Source organism: Arabidopsis lyrata (genome assembly GCF_000004255.2).
Source record: "Arabidopsis lyrata subsp. lyrata unplaced genomic scaffold ARALYscaffold_4, whole genome shotgun sequence".
NCBI lineage: Eukaryota > Viridiplantae > Streptophyta > Magnoliopsida > Brassicales > Brassicaceae > Arabidopsis > Arabidopsis lyrata.
The window spans coordinates 5,480,154-5,504,308 of NW_003302552.1; the positions used below are offsets into that span (position 1 = coordinate 5,480,154).

The following is a 24,155-nucleotide window of genomic DNA, read 5'->3' on the forward strand; positions in this document are numbered from 1 at the left end:
ACGCACTTTTTTTAGCAGGATTGAAACTTTGGAAGAGGCAATCGCCGTAGCCGGCGTAGTAGAAGACCAAATACGTCATATCGGACCAGCGGGTCGCAATGTCTTTGACGGTTATATTCATTTCAATGAGTATCCAATTTGCTACTTCGAACACACCAACTCGGCTACTTCCATTTGTCACCATTGTTTTACGTTTAATTATGCCACCACTTTCCATGAAATGTGTTAAATTAGGTAACCTTACTTCCGAAGTTCTTGATCTTCGCTTTTGTTGTCTACAAACTCTGTTATGTGATGAACGCTGTTCTTGTTCGATTCTATCTGATTGTCTATGTTTATATATTTGTTGTGTAGTTTCTTCCTATGAAAACTTTATTCCTTCCTACGGTCTATGTTTATATTTTAGTCAGATGAACATATAAGAATATACCACTAAGAAGATTTGAAGTCTTTAGTAGTGTTAGACATAACAGAGTAGGACATAACATAGTAGGACAAATGTAATTTCTTACAAAAACATGTGAAGAAGTACTGCAACAGAAAACATGTTATGAATTACATGTCGTTCGATTATGACCAGCTAAATGACATTTCGAGCAAACGTGAACTTTCCTTGGTCGGCTTCGATCAATAGCTATCTCCATTTGCCCTTTTATTCTTGTAATCTTCGGCCTGCCAGGTGGGATCCTAACGAATGGAGGCTTACAGACTGTCGAACCGATTCTCTGTGGGATAGGTGATGAACCATCCTTTGGCATTATGGACATTGCATAACCGCTCCGAAGAAAATCTGTCAAGTAGTTTTTGTCGTTGAGTGTAATCCTAGAAACTTTAGCATGCTCTGCCGCAGCAATAGCATGAACGCATGCTATTTTCTCTAAATCGAACATCATACATGAACACCTTTTCGCAGTCAAATTCACCACGTTTGTCGACACTCCATTGGTCACTTCATATTGATGCCTATCGATCTTTGCCTTAATAATACGGTCCTATAAAGAGAAAAGTATATTGTTAGTAGTGAGTGCAACGTATTACCAGTATATAGATCCAAATCACAAGTTACTTACATGTAAATGTTTTTCTAAACCTTTTGTCAGGGTTGTTGTCATCAACATCGCTTCTTTCCTCCTTTTAGCATACCAACGTGTCAGCATCAACCTCACTTCATCAAGTAGCATCACGATCGGGTACTTTCTGGCACCAGTCAAGACTTTATTTAGAGACTCTGCAATGTTGCTAGTTGTGAAGTTGTACCTATCGCCCGGAAAGTGTACCCGACTCCAGAAACGCACGTCAGCCCTAACCAAATAGCTATGCAAATCGGGATTTGTATCTTTAATCTGATTGAAGTACACGTTAAAATCTACGAGACGGTAAGCACTTGCAGCCTTTTTCACTAGTCCATATGTCTCACTACCTCTAAATTTTAACAATATATTCTTGTGAAGATGGTAAGTACATACACCCCGACTAGCCCGCGGGTATACACGCCCTATTGTTTTACCTATTGATTTATGTCTATCTGATATAATAGACAGGCTTTCGTCATCAGGAATAACACAACTAAGTTGTCTAAAGAACCATTCCCACGACACATCGTTCTCCGTGTCAACTACCGCATATGCTAAGGGGAAAATATTGAAATTCCCATCTTGTGTTGTGGCAAGTAGAAGCGTACCTAGATATGGCCCTTTCAGAAATGTTCCATCCACAACTACAACTTTTCTCATAAACTGAAATCCATGAATGCTTGCGCCAAATGCAATGAAGACAAACTTAAATCTATCTTCTTCGTCAATCGCAAGTCTAGTTAGAGTTCCTGGATTTGCTTTCCTTATCAGGTATAAGTATGAAGGAAGATCTTCATATCCATTTTCTGAAGTTCCTCTCACCAAAGTCCGGGCAAATAAGAGTGTACGATGTGCCTTCCAATAGTCAACCTATAAAGAGTTAATATTTTCTTAACATCAATCCTCCAAAAGTGAATGATATTGATCTATGTTTTTTGATTATCTAACATACCTTTATTCCATATCTTAGGTTAAGTGCTTCTGCCACATGACATGGCAATACGGATTCACCAACACCACCAACAAATTCCTTGTAAAGCTGTCCTAGTATTGCAGGAGTCGCTTGCCTATCACGTGCCGACCGTTCTGTGACTGAACATGTATGGGTACGATTGTATATGCGAATATTAAAAACACATGAATCTCCTATGGGTGAAGCTCGTACTCTCCAACTGCAGCTGGGTACCCAACAATTAACAGTATACAAGTCTGGCCTCGATCTATCAACATCGAAGTCGAACTTTTGGATTACACTAAGAATCTTCAATCTTTCCTCTAGTGCATCCTTGGACTCATACTGTTGGCCAACAGCTAGATCCACACCACACATTTCCAATTTCAGATAAGACTTCGCATTCCAATAATTACCTGATGATAAAGAGAATTTTTTATTTCTTTTGCAATTCCTCTGAGATTCCTCCATTTTTGCCTCACTCTTCACTTCATCTCTATCAGCTACATCTTCCTCCTCTTCCTCGTCTCGTGAATTCAATCCATAGTATTCATCTCCTGAGCTCGCTCCGTCTTCATCATCACAATAATCAAATCTGGGAAATTCATCATCATCCTCCAAATCTTATTTGCGAATTGCTTCAGAAATGATTGATTCAACCTCCTCTGCTTCATCCACGGAATGTTCTGTTGAGCCAAAATTTCGATTGAACATATCTCCTACAGGTTTTTTCCCCTCCCTCTTCCGGTTGTAGTACTCCTCGTCTTCAATAACTGTTTCCTCCTTCACTTCCCTACTCTCCTCACATTTGCCCTTTCTTTTCCTGTCTTTCTTTTCTCGACAGTTACCACCACAAATTATTTCGACACATAGCCTCACCGATTCTTTTGAACACTGCCGGAGATATGCCTCGAATTGACGGCCATTCGTTACAAACACAGGTGGCGTATCTGCAAAACTTTTGGACTTCATAGGTAACATATAACTGAGCTTGATTGACTCAGTCTTTGAATCGAAACCAAAATCTTCATACACCATGTCATTAAATGCTTCAAAACTACTACCAACACTAGCAGGTAAAATCCTACTTCCTCTTTCTTCATCAATGCCAAAATCCCATCTTGATTTATGAAATTGCCAGCTACCGCAAACTAGTTGAATGTCTTCCATCGCCTTTCGTCGATGTGCTCTGATTCGGAACACCGACAAAGTTTTTAACCTACAAACAACGAAGAAGACGCGTGTCCATTGAAATTGTAATTACAGTTACAGTGGAAGGGTTTTTTTGGAATTGCCAATTTTAACGCTGTGACAGATTTAACATCATACATAACTCTGTCAAAATAAATCTATCACGTCTATATAACAAAACATTTTTAAAGGATTGCGGTTTTACAGGTTTTAAGTCTACCCCCACATTGTCTCGCTAACTCTGTCACCAATCAGTCGTAATACCACTACTCTATCGTCACACACATAAAGTCTACCACCACTTATCTGACACACTGTGACACACTGTGACACGCTAGTAATTAATTTCTTGGATAAGTCTGTCAATTATATAATAAATCTATCGTAAAAAATTACTCTACTTTAACTACTCACAGACTTTGTTTCAATTTTCAAACTCTACTACATTTCTCTGTCTTTTCTTAACAACTCTATCATAACCTTTGTTAACTCTACCTAGCAAATCTATTTCCTTAATTACTCTTTCATTACTACATATTAGTCTGCCTAACAAAGCCATTTTACATATTACTCTATCACCACTATATACAACTCTACCAAATAACTCAACCAAAACTACATAAATCTATCACTCTACTTCAATCTACTGTGTCTTAAACATAGATTTATCAAATATATCTGACAAATCTGTCATTATTTATTAAAACTACCATACAAATCTGTCACCTCCATAAATCTGTCGCCACTTCCAAATTATCCTCCCAATTTCCCGCCTCTTACTTTTTCCCATCTCCCGCCTTTTTCATGGCATTTCTATAAATTATTGTAATTACTTCTAATGGCATTTCTGTTATTTTTTTTCTCGCCTAACACATTTATGAGGGCAAGATTGCCTTTTAAAAAAGATATTACTGTAGCTTCAAAACCATGCCATTTTAGTTTTTTTCCCTCTTCACTAAGCCTTTTGAGTAACTCTCCCTTAAAATTATTTTGAAATCATTTGTTCTCATGTTGGCTGGATTTAGTTTTTTTTTAAAAAAAAAATTTAAATTTTATGTATTATCGATTTTTTGTTTTACTTTTTTGCCATGATCTCTCTTTTGTTTTACAATAAAGTTTTAAAAAAATTTGTTTTTGCTGACATGTCAAAATTTTGTTGGTGTTGTGACTTGTGCTTTATAAGATAAAGGATATCAAACTTTTAAATTGACTCGAATTATATATCTACTAGGTCCGGACCCGCACGTACGTGCGGGGTTTTATATTTTGAAAGATGCGGGTTGAATATTTGTTGTATAACGTATAGTGAAAACGGGTCTAACATTTAGTGTTGGAAAACGTATGTATGGGGTTTTTTGTTTGATTGGTTAAAAAGATTGGAAAGAATAATTAGTAAGAATTTAGTAATTTTGATTGGTGAATGATTGGATATCTTGGTTTGGTTTTGTTGAATTATTGAGAAAGTTGCAAAATTGGTTGTAATATTTGTGAAACGAAATTATTATTCTGAGTTATATTGTATATTTTTATTTCTTAAACTATAAAATGATTTGTTTGGTGAAATAAAATTATTGTTTGTAATTTGATGCATTTTTCATAAATATAAATGATTATAATTCAGATAAAGGCCCGTTAATGATTCCCCATTTAATTAGGATTGGGCTGGATTTTTGATAGACCCATTTAGAGATCCATGGTTTCGTTTTTGTTTTTTAATACAGAATCAAATGTTTTTTTTTCTTTTGGACAGAAGTGATTATAGCACGATTCTTTGTCTTATGGTCTTCAAAGAATGAATCCCTAAAAATCATAAGCTTTTCCGATTTCTCAATCAATGTCAAAAGTTTCGATCATCAATCGAGTCTCCGTATATCTAATTTCCATATCATATTCGGGATTTCTTCAAAGAGGTAAGGTTTTTAGAGATTCTTCTTCAATCAATCTATTTTTATAATCTGTCGATTCATTTACAATCTTTGTAATTCTGTGTTTCAACAGAGATCTTGGGCTATCACTGTGGTTATACGAACTTGCATGAGTAAGTATTTTCAATTATATTTGTTGTTTAGATCCGTAATTGCATGTCTATAATTTTTGTGTTTATTCGGGTAACTCTATCTATTATCAAAATCTTCTATGCGTTGGAGTGAAAAGAGGCTATAATTTGATTTTGTATAGATTTAGGCAATAGATTTTGTTTCCTAATATTTAATTTGTTCCTAAATTGATTTTAGATAATGATTGGATGATGATTTTGTATGAGGAAGACGATTTACAAAGTTAAGCTTTCTATTACAGCTCTTACATAACAAAACAATGTCTTAATATATATGGTTCTGATTTTACCAAATACAATGTTTACAGAGAAGGCAAAATATTCGAGTTGATTTCAATCTGAGAAGACAAATTTGATGTCCTTTAGTAGCCATAACGGAATCTGGAAGCTATTTTAAAGGTTAGATTATGTAATCTCTTTTTGAAATTGTAGAGTTGTTATATAAAACATATAGTTGTCAATCTATACTTTTAAATATTGATATTGCTTAGCTTAACATTTATGAGTACAATATAGTTTTTAGAAAACTTACTTAAATTTAGGGAATATACTAATAAAACTTTTTATGGAAAACAGAGTAAAATAGAGATTAAATACAAAAGAAACAAATAGGGTAGGTTTAAGTCGATTACAAAAGGAGTTTTCCATACCTCCAAGGAAGTTTTTAAAAAGACAGAGTTCATCTCCTCTAAAAATGTAAAAAGAAACAACATAAACTAAGAGAAACTGAAGTAACCTTGCAAATCCAATCCCTCCTTCCTTCACATGTTAGTTCTCAGCAACCATCTCCATCATCACATCCTCTTCGTCACTTGATCCATCGTCGAATGATCGCCTGCAAAAAAACATATGCTTTATGTTTACCTAGGCTATGAATCTCAACCAAAATATATGCCAATTATAAGAGAATTTTTAACTTACAGATAACTTGGAATGTCAAGTTCATAAAAGATTGGATCAATGTATCGACGTGAACAGCCATATTCACTCATTAAAACATTGTTTCCTATAGAAAAAAAAAAAGATTCAGTCAATGTAACTAATAAAATTGTAAAGTCAGTTCATAAAACTATAATAAGAACCAACCACAGTAAGAAGTTATTCTCCAGAAACGCAAGACTGCAACAATCTTATCATAGTTGTAGTTTATTCCGCTTATCTTCTGAGACCAAGTGTTCACAAAGAACTCACACCACTTTCCCACAGCTACGCATTTTATTGTCTCCCCCCTAGATTAAAAGTTTAATTTCCAAACAAAAAGAACAGTCAATCCAATTTCTTAAAGTAATTTAAGAACAGACATTGAAATTCTGTCACAGAGGGTAAACTAAACTTACACATTATTTTTAATTTTGAAGCAGACATTTATTGTACTTAAATAATAGTATAGATTTTTTGTAATAACAAAGGGTATTGTAGAGCAAGATAACATGGTTCTATTTCACTGATTCTTTGTAAATACCCAGATTTTTCTTCAATAATAATGTCACGACTTGGCATACCAATGTGAAAATCACCTGGAATCAGCGCTGCGACCTCTGAAGCTGTTGGCACTGCATATGTTCTTCCATCTTTGACACGGTCACTCACAATTTTCATGTGAAAGCTCTGCTCAGGATTGGTATTAAACCTATCACGAGCTTGTCTAAAATGAGCAACGTATGGATTAACTTCATTTAGCAGCTTTATTATCGCCTCAATTATTTCTTTTCTCAGCTCTGGCTTCTTCTTATATTTCCCAGCAGATTTTCCTTTACTGAAATATAAATTTAGTTAGCAACGACACTAATACAGACAGAAAAAAACACAAAGTCTGGATACTGTAATTGCTTGTTTTGAGTTAGAAAATGTACCTTAAAATTCCTGCTCTGTTTTCAACTTCATTCTCGGTATCAACTATATATAGCTGACTAAACTTTGGAAATTCACCTTCTCCAGGTTTCAAACTTCCCATCTGGTGGTAATTCTCTCCTTGAATCTGAAACATATTAGGACCCCTTCCCGCTGTAATAGAATTATCACATTTACCCCCAAGAGAAGTAAACGAAAAAATCATGTTATATGCTCTGATGTTCTCTCTAAAGTGTCTACTCATGTCATCATCATTGGTTAGCAAAGCAAATAACAGTTCTGGTTGATTATGGAGGAAAGGCAGTTTCACAGATCCTTTCAAACAACATTGAGTAAAAATTGGTTTACGAACTTTCTTATGTCTGTTGATGCGTTCTCCATACCACATAATAGCACCGCAGTAGGAACATGAGTAGACAGGATCTCCATGATCTAGATACTCTCACTACAAGAAATATCTACATTATTAGCAAGAGAGAAGAGCTATTATATGTCATCAATAGCGTTTTCATAAACGCTGTCTTATGCCCCTGTTATGGTAGACCCCCTATATACGATAGCATTTTTTTTTATGTTATGATAGAGTATTCTACCATAGCATTAGTGAAACGCTTTCATATATCGACTTATAATAGCGATATATATAAGCTATGATCTATAATTTTTATGATGCTATAATATTCAGTGCCATAACTCTAATTTTATGCGGTTGTTTTTAGCTATTTGCATTTGGTGGACCTGTTTAATTTTGAAAATATCCAATATATATATATATATATATATATATATATATATAATAATAATAATAATAAACATCTAAAAGATATACATCATTTCATAAACCAAAAATCAATTCATACATAACACAAGTCTCAATCTAGTACTTAAACTAATATCCTAACTTTTATATACTACTTTTGCCAAGGAAGTTATTGATGAGATCATGCAAAATCCTTACTTCGTTTTCTAGATACTTGACTCGATTCTTCAAGGAAGTTAGCTCAGTTTCATAGGTTGTTGTAGTCTCTTCCTCTCTCTTAGGTTTTCAAAAAATACTGCTACCTTTTCTCTTAGATTTTCCTCAAATACTGCAGTCTTCATCTATCTCACTGTCCTCAACGACGAGATTCATTATATCTTTTGTTAGAACATGAAATCAAACAAGTAAAATTCAGGCTTCTTGACCACAAACTTATTGAGTCACTTTATTAGTAAACAAGTCTCTTTACTGACCTGAAAACTCAACCTGCGACTGAGACATATCTTTAGCCTGAGAAGAGACTAATTCCATTTCCTTTGTACCTTTACTTTCTCCAAGAAACTCAAGACCATCACTTGTATCCAACATCGGTGACTCATAGACATAACTCGAAAACCACTTACTTAGATCAGGAACTTCTGAGAATTCTGAAAACATAAGTGAAAAAGAACCCCATAAGTAAAATCAATGCAGTTAAAACAATAAGATATACAGATCTTCCCAACCAACCAAGCAAATTCAGAAAACAGATTCCAAGAAAATGAGTTACCTTCACTATCATCCATCTCTCAATTCTTTCTATTCGCTCCTCTTTCACCTTGGTATCCTCTACACTGTCTTTGTCTTGAGTGCTTCCGTTAGTCTTTTTCTTTGGCTGCCCGACCTCCACTTTCTATCTCTTTAAGAGCACTGATCAAATACAAAGTTGCAATCAAAGACAAAGAATGTGACTATGGTCGTTTAGTTGCAATGACAATGTATACCAGCCATACCATATACTGTTAACCGTTGACCAAGGAAACAATCAGTTTTGTAAAGTTAAAGTTATATCAAAGAGCAAGATAAAGTTAAAGTTTTGTATGAGAGTTAAAACTCTAGCAATCCGAAATCATAGACCAACACAACAATCAATTTGAAACACATACAGAGACAATACTTTATGCCAATTAAACATAACAGTCTACTCTACTTAGGATCATACTTTCATCATCAGCTTAATGGTCCATAGAGGCAGATTATTACACTTTCATCTACTTAGGATAATACATTCTCAGTTACTATACCCAATGAAACCTTGTAAATAAAAACAAAGAGACTCTTTACTATAAATAAAGATTATTACTTCACTTTCAAAATCTTTTGTATAACCCAACGAATAATCAAATGCAAAAACTTGAGGAAATGTGAAATTAACAACCTCAAAAATTAACAACGGATTAACCCCAAATACATCCCTGCGGCTCCAATGGCAGTTTTGCTTTATTCTGAAAAACAAAAGAGAATATGAACTGATTTAGATGGAGTATATCAATTCAGTGTATGTGTTCTTGTTAACAAAACTGCAAAAGATGCTGAGAATGGATAGGAAAATTATGATAAGGAAAAGAGGAGGGAGGAACAAACACAGCCATGAAATAGGTCTAATGGTCAAACTTATGAAACATGATTATTCACAGAGAGTACGGTTCCTTGATTATTGGTATTCTCCATATACCTATGACTGAAAAATGATTTTTATATATGTGAAGAGAACATTGATCTGCCGACAAGAATGAGAGAACATATTAATCACAAATGGGCATTGAACAACCAATACAATCTAAGTAAAAATCATATGAGAATACATAAAAGGACAAAACTATGTGTCAATTTGTTAAGGAACTTGAAAGGAACAGAAGCATAAGCTCTGGTTTTTGTAGCACATCTCCTCTAATAACTTCAACTTTGATCCAAAACAAAGAAATTTGATGAACAAAATCATACTGGAACTATAAATTCATATAAACTAGATCAAATCTCTCTTCTCCAAAAAAGACACTGACTTGTCCTAAACCTAATTCATAAGCTCTTTGTAATCAAAATCCCAACTTTCGTGAAACCCTAATCGAATTCCAGAATCTAATTCATAGGAAACTGAAGATTGAGAATAGAGAAGAGATTAAAACAAGGATCGAGAACACCATTGATGCAAGTGGAGAAAGTGTGCGAGAATACCTCTTAACACGGTCGCCGACGAACTCAATTGTGTTTCCAAAACTAAAACGGACCGACGACGAGCTTCACGGGGGAGGCCGGCGACGAGTTTCACGGTGGAGGCTGGCGACGAGCTTCACGGTGAAGGCTGGTGACGAGCTTTACGGTGGAGGCCGGCGATGAGCTTTACGGTGGAGGTACGGAGCTTCACACGAAGAAATCTCTTTGTGGTTTTGGCTAGGCTTGGAATCGATTTTGTTTTGATAGAACACTGGGATTCGATAGAACTCTTAGATCTGAGAGGTAACTCAGTAGACTGAACTGGTTATGTTTCGAAATCCTTATGTTTCTCGACAATAGAGGGAAAAATAAAAGGCAAAAGGCGCTTAAGTGAATAATTTTTGCTAAGTGTTGGCAGAATAGGTCATTTTTGTTTCCCGCTTAAGGATTTTCGGTCTTAGCATTTATCAGGTGCTATTAAAAAGTAACCAAAATCACGAACTCATCTATTATAGCAGATCAGGAAAATGCGCTATCGTCTAGTGCTATCAATGTGGACTTTTTTTGTAGTGTCTACAATAACAGAAAGACAGTTTAGCATAAGTAAAGTTTGTTTAAGAAAAGATTTAGAACTAAACCAATGATGTAGTACCTGTGTTTTTGTTCTTTCTGCTAGAAACATTAGGAGTTTTTCTTTCTCCAAAAGCTTTGGTCAAACTTTCATCTAACATAGATAAAAACTCATATCTTTGTTTGACTTCGATTGGAATATCGTCTATGGTTTCATAATCTTCTGATGTTTCTGAATCATTTTCATCTGGACTACTACAATCGTAAACATGTTCACGTGTTTCCTCCAAATCACCTATCATATTTTTTTTCCCTGATTAGTGAATGCTTTATTAAGTTAAGAAAATATATCATACTGATTTTTACTTACTCATATTAATATATGTTTCTTCCTTTGAATTCAGGATCTCATCAGAGTCTTCTTCGATTGTTGGATCATAACTGTTGTGAGATGTTTTTTTCTCCTTTGCGAAAGACTTAGGGAACCTCAGATTGTTTCTTGAATTGGTAAGTATAATACCCTTAGTAGCTTCATGAAATCAACATTACTCCATCAGTGTTGATCTATTAATACTTTTTATGTAATAGTTTCATATTATTGAGAGTCATGTATACCTTGTTTGCTATTAACAGATGGAGGACTCCACTTTTTCCCCTTTTTTTCTGGTGGCTTATGTGGATTAAGTGGAGTTTGGTTAACCTCGCTGTGAAGCTGTGATGTATTGATACTGTTCTGCACATCTTGAAAAGGTCTTCTCTGTGTCCTTGCTGTTTTTTTTGCTGATCTTACACTCGTATTATAAGTAACTGTAGACTCAAATCATAAACCAGTATGGTTGTATATTAGTTAGCATAAAATGTAGATGCTATATTGTTGGAATATAAATGTTTACATACCTACTGTTTCCTTTTGTATGGTTGCAGAAGAAGAAGGACCAGTTACTGTCTCTAAGGCATCAGAATCACACATCTGGGCTGGTATGTTACCTATTCCATATCTCAATCGATTAAAAATCCCTTTTACTTGAACATCACTCCTATCTTGTTGGTTCTGTAGATTTGGATTTATGTTTTCATCATTCTGCTGAGGCCTAGAACGCTTTGTGTTAGGTGTCTGCAATACATTGTTATTTTCTTTTACTGTTTCATTTTTTCTTCTCTTCATCCTGAAAAACAAAATTGATATGTGAGAACTATTAATTCCAATTATGTCATTTGTAAATGAACATGTTCAATGCTTAAAGAGCTTAAAAGACTGACCTTATAGATGTTTCTTTGCTAATGAGCCGAGTAGCTGTAGATTAGGATTGAATGTGTTAAATGGTTATGTAATGATTATAAAGAAATCGTCTCATCCTGATTTAGTGTGATAGCATTAAACTGAAAAGATTACAGAATATATTTTCTTTTCCATATTCATAATAATATATACTTGATTGATTCTTATTTTTATTGTTAAAATATTGTATATTAATAGGTTAAATATGTAAGCTTTGGTCTCTTAAACAGTTGTTATACTACAACAATGAATTCTTTTAAAACTGATTTATCTCAACTGCTATACTATTCCAATTTGTTAACGATTTAGAAGAGGAGATATCTTTATATAGCTTAAGATCTTGAAAGTACTTGCAGATATGCCATTCAAAATATATGTACTTATTATATATCTATACTATTAATTAAGTTAACCATTTATAGTATAGATATCGTCAGATTAGAAGATTTCATCTTAGACACATGTTTGTTTGTTACTAACATGTGTTTTCTTTTGTCTGCAGTTTTAGCTACTAAAATGGGGCTTATATATGAAGATTCATCAGTACAAATCACAGGTTAGTATATTTTCTCTCTTTGTCTTGTGATCTTTAGTTCAAGCACAAGTTAATTTATATTTTGCAAAGAGTTTAATATAAGGAGAAGCTTAGACTTTATTGCTTGAATTCAAAATAACTGAAAATTAAATAGCAAATAGCTTAAGGAAATAACTAAAGAAGTTTTGAAACTTGAACAGAAGAAAAAAATAGAAAACTAATTGCTAAAATAAGCTCCCTACATTATTCCCAGCCAGCACAACTTAATTCTTGCCACCTTCAATCTCTTCCTTCTCAATGTCACCAAGAATGGAAGAGACACATGCCTTTTTAGTAGTAGAACCCTGACCTTCAATGTCCTCAGAAACACCATCCATACTACGCTTAGATGAAGGAGTGGATGATGTAGGACCTAAAGGGTCAGTGGTTTCACTACTATTGGTCAGAGCAAGTCCTTCCTGTTACAGTAAGAAAATCAGGATAGTCAATATATAATAGATAATTCTTTCATAGAACGCATCATTAAATTACATAGTTATAAGTATCCATACTTTATTCTCTGAATTGAGTTAACTGATGGTACTCACTATTTAATTGAAACACGATCCAGCCCTTTAGTGATAAACTTGAATAACTTTTTGATAGATTGATTTTGGTTGCACCTACTAAGATTACCTGATCAATAGAGAGGTCATTACGTTGGTCAGTCTGCTGGTCAGAATCTTCAATAGTATCTAGATTGTCAGATTCATTACCCAGCCAAACGGTTGAAACCTTGTAGGTATCATCAATTTCATTGATGTTTTCCTTTCCAACAGTCACCAGAAACTGGAAAGTCTTTCCAACCAAATCTCTGATTTGCTGAGGCAAGTTTGTAGGATCCTGAATCTGTTATGATAGATTAAAAAAGTATATAAGAGATATGAATATTATGGTCTACTTTCCTATTAACAACAGATTTGTTTACCTCATCCCACTTCCCTTCAAGCAAATCCTCTGCAGACACACCGATTATCTCTTGTGCACTTTTATCAAAGATAAGACATTTAGTGTCTCCAGTGCTATCCATTACTCCAACGTTTAAAAGATACCTACATATCAAAGGAACAGGAAAGTAGATTAGATACATAGATTTAAGGCTTTTCTCATGTAGATATATATTAGCAAATCTCAAAGTCCTACCTTGGTATCACCTTAGGAGTGTCTTCCTTACATGTTGGACACCAAAACATTTCTTTCTTACCTTTCTTGACAATCTCATTTTCAACCTTTGGAATCTTATAGGCAGTTTTGCTACACTTGAGGCAACTAAAGAAATACCAAGAATAGTCTGTGTCGATATTCATTATGGTACAAATTATGTTGCACTTTCCAGTCTAAACAAAAAAAATAGATAATTAGTAGTATAGACAGAGAATTTAATAGTTGATAGAAAAAATAATATTATCAAATACTAATACCTCAGAAAAACAAAAGAGTCCAGAGATGGTTTTCCTTGGAAAACGATCATAGTAATCCTTTTTTCTCTGTTCTGCATTCACTTGTTTTGCCTTTGAGTCTTCGATAGTAAGTGGCATAACATCAGGTGGTAAACTATTGTTAACAAATAAAAGAAAATGAAATAAACTTTAGATAATATAAATAGGATTCACAGGTATATATTAGCAAAAGAAATGTGAATTGTAAACATATCTTACTTGGCCACAAACTCAAGAACAGCAAGGTAGTTAGGATTGATTTCCAATAGAGACATATCAAATGAATTTGAAACAGCTCTTTCACCTAAAAACAACAACATATTAGTATTTTCACATATGTTCTGATTTCATTTTTGTTTCAAAATCATGCATTCAGAATCCAGTAACAACATTCTATACCTTTAAATGAGTTGATCTTTGCAAGCCGAAGCAAGCAAATCACTCTCTATGTATAATGCATTTTGACATGCATTATACATTGCCTCAGCAAATCTCCCCCAAAGAGTGCATTTCAGCCTTTCATCACTACAATATAACAAAAATTGTTAGAAACTTTTAAGTATAGATTTATGCATGTTTATATAAAATAAAGTAGATATTGACTGTACTTACTTTGTGTCTCTTAGTTCACACTCAAGTCTCTTTGTGATCTTGTTGTTAACATCATGAGTTTTCATTTCATTGAAACTAACAACCTGACCAAGAACATCTGCAAAATAAGAGAGTAATAAATTATATTTTCATGAAGAAGTTCCTATTATAATAGAAAAAGAAAATATACAATGGAAAGTAGGATAGATATAGTACAAATTAAGATGTTTTCACTCAATCCTGCTTCATTCAAAATATCTGGAAAGTTTGCCAGATCCACATAAATGTCATCAGAAACAGCATGAGTGCGACTTATGACAGTTTTTTCCATCATGGACATCTTGAAACCATGTTTCGTGGCTCGATACTTTCATGTTGATTTGGTTAGTGTAAAATGCTCGATAATACGCCATTCTCAATAAACTATGAACCTTTGGAGTTTGCTCACTTGTGGCTTCTTAACAGTAGCATGAATCAAATTATCCTGACAACAAATAAAAAGAACTCATGTTAATCAAATAGAGTTATTGATGATTGATAAACGTTTATTTGATTGAAAAATGATAGTTCTTATACTTACAGATGTATCAGCAAGAACCATTTCAACTGTCTCCCCTGTGAATTGAGTGTATTGTGTCCACGAATGCACGATCTTAACTTGAATTTTCCAATGTGTTTTGAAGGGCTTAATGTCAGCAAGAGGGGTGAATGCTTGAACAGCTGCCATTTTCTTCGAGAAATAGTGAAGTGGTAATGGTAAAGCTTTGAAAGGTGAATTCTTTCTACTGCAGTATACTATATTTATAGTAATCGTATGGAGCCTTTAGTTTTATTAGGTTTTAGAGAATATAGGCCGTATAAGATAATTTGGGATTAGGATCTTAGAGGTATATGCTTGATTTAGGGAGATTTACTTGTTTGGTATATCAATATCGAACTGAATATGGATATTGAAGAGATTGTGTGATTTTGAATACCAACTAATAAGGGAAATATAATAAGTTAGAATTCTATATCTTTCAATATAGAGAAATTTGAATGATTGAGTTTTGCATTTAAAGAAATTTTTTAAAATTGGCATTGATAGTTTGTGTTGATATGGAAAGATCTTTGCGAGATTTGTGTCTAATTATCGAATAAGTTACAATACTGTATCTTTCCTATTAATATAGGGTAATAGGAATTAATAAGTTTTGCATTTAATTTGCCGTCTACATATATATTTTTACATTGGAATGAATTGTTTGCGGTGATATGGTAAGATTTTTGCGAGATTTGAGTGTAATTAATCAAAAAATTAATTGCTAACTTATTCCCGATTTAGAATAAGTAAAGAATATGCTTGATTTGTTATTATATGGAATAGAAATAAATACGTTTTATTTTAGGAAGTGTAAATTATGAGATTTATAATACCAACTAATTAGGGAAATATAATAAGTTAGAATTCTATATCTTTCAATATAGAGCAATATAAATGATTGAGTTTTGCATTTAAAGAGATATTTTTAAATTGGCATTGATAGTTTGCGTTGATATGGTAAGATTTTTTCGAGATTTGAGTGTAATTAATCAAAAAAGTAATTGCTAACTTATTCCCGAGTTAGAATAAGTAAAGAATATGCTTGATTTGTTATTATATGGAATAGAAATAAATACGTTTTATTTTAGGAAGTGTAAATTATGAGATTTGTTTATTAAGGCAATATACAGAGTAGTTGATTGATCCGGAAAAATAGTTATGGTATTGTTTGATTTGTGTTGCTAATGTTTTTATTTCGTATTATCTACTGCAGATTCGGAAATTTGAAGTAAAAGAGATTAACGATGGGCCTGTAGGAAATATCTAAGCCCAATAGGAAATATAGAATCTCATCGGGTCAGATTCACAGACGCAAAAGATCCGAGTGTAGGATCCGAGATCCGCGTCTCGCCTGCGGGAATTTTACAATTTTACCCCTCCACGCAAATTTTTATTTTGTCTTTGAAATTTTAATTGTAATGGCATTCTCTTGTAATTATTTACACTTTGTAAGGTTATTTTTCATGTAATCCTTCCCAATTAATAGTATAGATTAAATAAAATATTGTGTTCAAATAATAAAAAGATGTTTAATTTCACGGGATGGGGTTATATAGTGGGATGAGTTTGAATCGATATTAATACGGGACTGTATATATATCATAGATGAAATCCTAAATTTAACAATCAAAATACACTTATACAATGTTAAACACTTAACAAAATAAACAATATTAAAGAAAAACAAATACAACTTAAAATTTAATATTTTAGTTAAAAAAATCGACCCGCGGTAATCTAGTGGATACATAGAAAAAAATACCTTCTAGAGTTTGTAGTGTGCTAGTGTTCATTATTAAAGCCTCATTAATACTTTTGAATCATGTGCTGAACATACCCATCTACTTATGATGTATATAAATTGTAGATCAAAGTTGCAAGTAGTTAGAACATTATTGGATATGAACCCGAACATGAAATCGTTTGGGGAGTCCCCTTTTGACAAACCCAAACCCCATATCTCCCCTGTGAAAAACAGAATATAAATTCTTTTTAATTTTAGATCGAAAATGCCGGAAGTTACGATATTACCCCAGGCAAAACTCTAAAACTATACACTAAGACCATGCACATTGGTGATTTATTTTGAGTATCAGTAGCCCAAAAACCATTTTTTAATGGACCAAACCATATATTTGGGCTTGATCCGTATCAGTCCATTGATACCTTTGATACTCAGTATCGGGTGACGTGGCAGTACACGGTTGGTCAGCGAAAACGCGTTTTAGCTGAAAGCAGAGAAAAAAAAAATTTCATTTCCCCTTCTCGATTCTTCTCTCCTCTCCTCTAACGGCGATTCGCCGATTTTTCTTCTTCTCATCCTTTCTCATTGCCGGCAGTTCTCCGTAGATCTCCGTCGAAGAAGAACATGCACATGATTCACCTCTCCGTGTCTCGTCGTCATCTGTCTCCGTGGAGCGTCCGTAGATCTCCGTCGAAGAAGAGCTGTCGGTTGGAGAGAAGAGATCTCTGTTGATTCAGACAACGATGATGAAGATAAGTTTCTTACTGATTTCCTTTTCTCCTGTGTAGATCTAGGTTTAGGGTTTGGGTAGATGAAAGTCTTGGTTTGTGATTAGGGTTTCTGGAAATTCGATTGAGAAGGTTAAATTGGATTAGGGTTTGGTTTTTACTGTGGAAACATTTTCGAAAATCGATTAGGCTTTGGTTATTGATAATTACGGTTTGAAATTGAAAAAAAATTTGTTTGATTTTTGTATTTTTGGAAATTGAATTTCTTGGTGATGGATTGAAATGGTGTTTATGATAGTTACGGATTGCAATTGAGTAGAACCGTATTTTTTTATGATTAAGAACTGTAATTTGTTATCATTATAGAAGGATTTCTAATATTTTGTTGCGGATTTGATTTAAATACTTTGTGTTTGATGTAATATTTGTAACTGATTCTATTGTCTTCATAGTTTTGCAGTTGTGTGTGAGTAAGAGGATGGTGAGAGTGGTCAGATACAAAAAATGATGAGAAGCTGCGTAGGTGAAAAGGTAAACTCCAAAAAATTGTTAATTTTAAGTGCATACTTGAATTTATTGAAACTGAATTGAATTGTGTGTGTAAAACTGAACATTTTTATTGAAACTGAACATTTTTACTGAAACTGAATTGAATTGAATTGAGATTAGGAAGTGCATACTTGAATTGAATAGAGATTATGAAGTGCATACTTGAAATTAATTGATTACACTTTATTGATACCGAACACTTGAATTTAATAGAGATTAGGTAGATATGGTTGAAAATGCAGTTGTCTTTAAATGGAACAATGTATACAGATGAAGTAGATAGTAAATTGAATGTCATCTCTGTGACTTGTTGTTCTATTTATTGTTTGATGCAAACTGTGAGAATAGGTTCTGTTTAATGTTCTTTGTGTCGTTGGTGATGAGACAAAATGAACTTAAACTTAAAGTGGAATTAAATGCAAACTTAACTTAAACTTAAAGTGAAATTAAATGTTGGTGATGAGACAATAGCCATCTAGACTGAAGTTATGTTGATGGCTAGTGTCTCAGTGACTTCAATTACTAAACCAAACATATAAACTTAACTATGGGCCTGATTGGTTGTGTCTTTAGAGTCTTTCCACATCCATATTTTGGTCTACAGCTATAAATCCACATCAATCATACTTTACATTTAATTTTCAGATTTACATCAACATTTTACCTTTTTCCTTTTTTGGGCTGTAGAAACGTCAAAAGCTACATCCGTAAGTTTTGGGCTTTGGAATATATTTTTATTTAAAAACAATAATCAAACCTTGAGCAAAAGCAAATTTGATAAAAAAAAAAACCCTAACTTAAGAATTATATATATAATAATCAAACCTTGAGCAAAAGCAGCCACATAAGAGAGAAGAAGAAAGGTTCGTATCTTTCATAATTTTTGCCCATCCCTTCTTGTGTGATTTACATAACCAATTATTAATTAGTGATTTTTTTTTTGTTTTGTTGCTAATTGTTTTCTATGTGTTTAGTGATTGTTTTTGTTTCGTTGCTAATTTTATTTAAGTTTTAGATGGTGTTTTTTTTGTTTAGTAGTAAAAATTAAAAAGAAAAATCAAAATATATACCTAATATTTATTTCATGTTTTCACTTTAAAAAAGTCACAGCTATTTTTACCAATCATGCTTTCATTTAATTCTACAGTCTAAATTCTACAGCCTAAATTCTACAGCTACAACAGAAAAATCTACAGATAAATTTCTACAGCTAAAATCCTAAAGCTACAGCCGCAACCAATCAGACCCTATAACACCCATATTCAATAGAAAGTAGGTTGATCTTTATTGAGTCTTTGCCTTTATAATGACTCTATGAGAACTAAACAAACTACTTAAACTGAACTAAAACAAAAAATGGCTTCCAACTTTAACTTTTCCTCCTCTCAGTCCTTTACCAATCTGTTGTTCAGCCAAGAAGAAAACCCAATCCTTCTCAGTCCTTCACATCCTCCTTGTTCTGAATCCCAAACACCCACAGCCTTAGCTAGGGCACTTGCAAGTGCCTGGCTCAACACATCCAAAGACTCAGTTGTGGGGAATGAGCAGAGATCATCTGCCTTTTGGGATAGGGTTGCAACATATTATGTTGCATGTCCTGCTGTCTCTAAGCTCACCATCCGAGAGGCAAACACTTGTAAGCAAACACTTGTAAGCATAAATGGCAAAAATGAATGAGCTTGTCATGAAATATGTTGGCTGCTACGAGTATGCCTCTCGGACTCCTGGCAGTGGAGAGACTGAAGATGATATTCTAGTGCTGGCCTACAAGCTTTACCACCAGGATCAAAAAAACCAAATTCAGTCTTGAGCATGTGTAGAGAATCTTCAAGACTGATCAGAAATGGTGCAATTGGTATGAGACAAAAATCAAACCTGTCAAGAAGAAAGCTAAACTTTCTGAGGTAGAAGAAGAGAGTGTTCAAAGGCCTATAGGGGTCAAGGCAGCCAAGGCTTTAGCCAAGTCCAAAGGTAAGGGAAAGAGCCAAGTTTCTGAGGCTGGTTCTGTGGCTGAACTTAAGGGTTTGTGGGAAGTGAAGGAGAAAGATTATGCTGTCAAAGAGAGACTCGCTAAGCAGAAGCTACTTGACAGCCTTCTTGGAAGGTCTAATTGTTTGGGTGACATGGAAATTGAACTTAAGAACACTCTTATCAAAGAGTATCTGTCTGGATTTAATGAGTTGTGTCTGAGAATGAGTATTCTGGTCTCTAGGTATGTGATGTAATATTCTGTTTTTTTTTTGTTTACTTAATTTGTAGTATTATTTGATCTTCTTTGCTTAATTATGTGCATGATCCTCTTGGAAGCTAGTGGTGTCGGCAAGGAAAGGAATCTGGTTCTCTGTTGCTTTAATGTAGGGTTGTGTTGCTTTGTTTTATTCGGATGTACCAAACATTTTCTATTGTCACAATGTATTATTGGTACTTTATGGTAAGATTGTTGTTTTTTTGTTTTTATTATTTTGTATGGTCACAATTGTTTGTATTGTCACATTTCTCTTATATATATATATATATATATATATATATACGTTATGTCTGTGTTCAATTCAAAAAAAACATTTCTCATATTTCTATTACAAAACTCTTCTCATATTTCCAGTGTTTTCACGCCCGACCCGGACCGCCCGGTCCGACCGGTTAACCCACGACCCGGATACTTTTCCGGTTTGGGTTTAGTGCTAATACCCGCCAATTTCAAAACCGGAAAAACCCACAAAAACCCGCCATTAACCCGCGACCCAGTGAACCAGTTGAACCGGCTGGGTATGGGTTTTAAAAATATCATTTGATTTTGGAATAAAATTTGGAGTTTTAGACTCTATTCAATTATTTTTAGAACTCTTTTGTAGTTCTTAGACTCATTTGATGTTTTAGATTTTAATGAAACATGACAGTACCGTCTAAGGAGAATGAATGAAATGGTGAGAAAAATAACCGATATTAGTTGTTTTGAATTCGCGATGTTTTATTAGTTTATTTCTGTTATTAGCGATCTCCTACTATTTTAATATTTGTTACGATTTTAGACTTTTAGTTGGATTTAAAATTTTAATTTGAATTACTTTATTATTATTGTTAGACTTCATATTTTGTAAATATAGTATGAATATTTTTAGTTTTATATTTATAAACATTATATATTCTCTATGAATATTAAATATATTAATTAAATTTTAATCAATTGACTCGTGGTCGAACCCGGTTGACCCAGTGACCCGGTGACCCAGAAGGTAGTCCGGTTCACCGTCCGGGTCGGGTTTAAATGATATTAGAAAGAAAGGTCTATATGCCCTACAGAAATGTACAGCCGCAATTTGGCATCTGGCAATCGCGGATTTCCGGGAATGGTAGAAAGCATTGATTGTATGCATTGGGAGTGAAAGAATTGTCCTACGGCTTGGAAAGGCCAGTATTCACGCAGACATGGAAAACCCACTATCGTTTTAGAGGCCGTGGCATCACAAGATCTATGGATTTGGCATGCTTTTTTTGGAGCTCCGGGTACGTGTAATGATATAAATGTTCTTGACCGCTCACCGGTGTTTAATGATATATTAGAAGGTCGAGCTCCACGAGTCAATTACAAAGTCAATTGACATCAATACAAAATGGGTTATTACCTCATAGATGGTATATATCCGAAGTGAGCAACATTCATCCAATCAATTCCCCGACCACAAGGACCGAAAGCATCATTATAGTTGTCAAGAAGCAGTGAGAAAAGATGTCGAGCGTGCTTTTGGAGTCTTGAAGGCTCGATTTGCTATTGTTCGAAACCCAGGTCTGTTTTGGGATAAAGAGCGAATGGGCAAGATAATGAGAGCATGTATCATATTGCACAATATGATTATTGAAGATGAACGAGATCAAGAGACTCAGTTCGATTTATCTGATTTCGTAGAAGGCGAAGGGAGCGGGACTTCTCATGTGGACAACTCTATTTCTATAGAGACATCTACAGATGTGAACAATATGATGGCCAATCAATGGGGCCAAGGTAATTGACTCCATTGAAAGAAGATTTGATTTAGCATATTTGGCAAAAATGGGGCCAAGGTAATTGACTCGTGGCGACTAAATTATCTTTATCATCATGTTTTTAATGTTTTTTTTTGCTTAAATATATTCTACGTTTTTTTGGATTGTAATATTACCTTTTGTAATCCTATGTTTTTATATATTTATATTCAATTTTGCAAATAATTTTTTTTTATTTATGATACTTAAACCGATCTTACCCATGGAAACAGATTTATTACCAGTATCATAAAAAAAAATCTAAAACAATAAATAAACATTAAAATTAATACTAATAAGTTATTAATGATACTTTATGAGTAGCAACTATGTGCATGCTCTAAACCTGGGTTAATCCACCCAACCAAACTGATTTCGGATCTAACATGAAAACCCACGAACCCTAACTTCTCTCAACGAGCCAACTCCTCTCACGACCGTTTTCTCTCTGTTTTCTACGTTTTTGTTTTCTCTCCTCTCTCCACGACGTGGATTCTCATTCAATTCGTCTTCAATAGTTAAGAAATTCAAAAGAGACAACAGTTATCTCCACAATTTCTCAATTTCAACTAAATATATCTCTCGATTTCGTTGCCAATTCTCTCCCTTTAAATCTCCGTTTTATCTTCGGGAAATCTTTGTTGTCGATTATGGCTGGGAGACTAGTGGTAGTAGTAGAACCTTGTCGGACTCCTCCTCCGATGAGAGTATCGAGAATGAGATAGCAGATGGAAATCGAGTGGAAAATGCGGCGGAGATAGTAAGTATTTGAATTGGGTAATACTGGTATAATAGGGTAACACTATTTGGGTATCTGGGTAAAACTGGTGGAACAGAAAAACAATAAGATATCTTGGTAAAACTGGTAAAACAGGGAATACTATTGTGTGTGATATACATGTATAATTGGGTAATACTAGTAATACAAGGGTATAACTATTTGTTTGATTTCTGGGTAATACTGGTAATACTAGGGTATAACTATTTGTTTGATTTCTAGGTAATACTGGTAATACTAGGGTATAACTATTTGTCTGATTTCTGGGTATTACTGGTAATACTAGGGTATAACTATTTGTCTTATTTCTGGGTAATACTGGTAATACTATTCGGAGATGAGTATTATATGAATGAATGTCTGTTGCAAGAGATCGACGAGGAAACGGAAGCACTACAACTGCTTAGTATGCATTTCCCGCCGTTGGAATATAGCAAGAAAATCAAGCTATCAACTGGAAGTTTATGGACATTGGAAGTTAGGATTTGGATTTAGATTTTTAGAGACTCAATCCAATTAGATTTGACTTATTGTGTTTGGTATGAACATTAGAAGTTTATGCATACTTTCTAAAGGTCGATTAGGTCTTTAAATTGGTAGCAAATGGATTTCAGCAACTAAATTGTAGTGAATTATAGTTTTGAACCCGAAACCATTCAATTTGAGTTCTTGTCGCAATAGACGAACTTGTCGAACTGGGTAGAAATGAATATGAAACTATTGAACAAATATATATATATATATATATATATATATATATATATAACTAGTATTACCCAAATATATGTAGTATGACTAGTTACACTAGTATTACTACAAATGTAGTAGAACTAGTAAAACTAGTATTAGTGACAAAGTTTTTGTATTGTTTTGGCAGGATACAATGAGGGAGAACGTGATCATATATTTCAAATGCGAAGGTCGCATGTATAGCTTGATGATGGAGACATCACGGGAGAAGATAACTCTCTCCATGTTAGAAGCTTACCCAAAATCGAATGCTCGAAATGACTGGAGAAGATGCTACGTCCGTGGAGCCATTTGGGAGAAAATTTCGACTTTTTAATTTATTCACACGGTCCTCTACTTCTTATCTAGCATTGTTATTGGGCACACAAAGACTGGAGAAGATGCTTCGTCCATGAAATCATATTTTCTAAGAGCGTTGTATGATATGACTTATTTTGGGTTGTAATGTTTCTAATCTTTCTTCATTGTTTATAT

The 24,155-nt window shown here is 33.9% G+C and overlaps 1 protein-coding gene, 1 long non-coding RNA gene and 1 pseudogene across 4 annotated transcripts; 1 reads left to right on the forward strand and 2 right to left on the reverse strand.

The window, feature by feature from the left end:
• The first annotated feature begins 4,976 nt into the window (after positions 1-4,976).
• On the forward strand, positions 4,977-16,591 carry LOC110229166. Of its 3 annotated transcripts, XR_002332623.1 has the most exons (9): positions 4,977-5,126; positions 5,215-5,254; positions 5,451-5,495; positions 5,581-5,671; positions 11,051-11,153; positions 11,280-11,624; positions 12,428-12,481; positions 15,213-15,300; positions 16,326-16,591. It is a non-coding gene; the product is annotated as an uncharacterized LOC110229166 (long non-coding RNA). The 3 variants fall into 3 exon arrangements; XR_002332624.1 differs by lacking the exon at positions 5,451-5,495; XR_002332625.1 differs by lacking the exons at positions 4,977-5,126; positions 5,215-5,254; positions 5,451-5,495; positions 5,581-5,671 and adding an exon at positions 7,212-7,232.
• Positions 7,941-8,883, reverse strand: LOC9314980 (annotated as a pseudogene).
• On the reverse strand, positions 12,494-14,379 carry LOC9314981 (replication protein A 70 kDa DNA-binding subunit B). Its single transcript, XM_021028482.1, has 2 exons — positions 13,643-14,379; positions 12,494-13,551 (listed from the first exon to the last, which is right to left on the reverse strand). Exons 1-2 carry the CDS (start codon positions 13,804-13,806, stop codon positions 13,362-13,364), a joined length of 354 nt encoding a protein of 117 aa, XP_020884141.1. The 5' UTR covers positions 13,807-14,379; the 3' UTR covers positions 12,494-13,361.
• Positions 16,592-24,155: the final 7,564 nt, after the last annotated feature.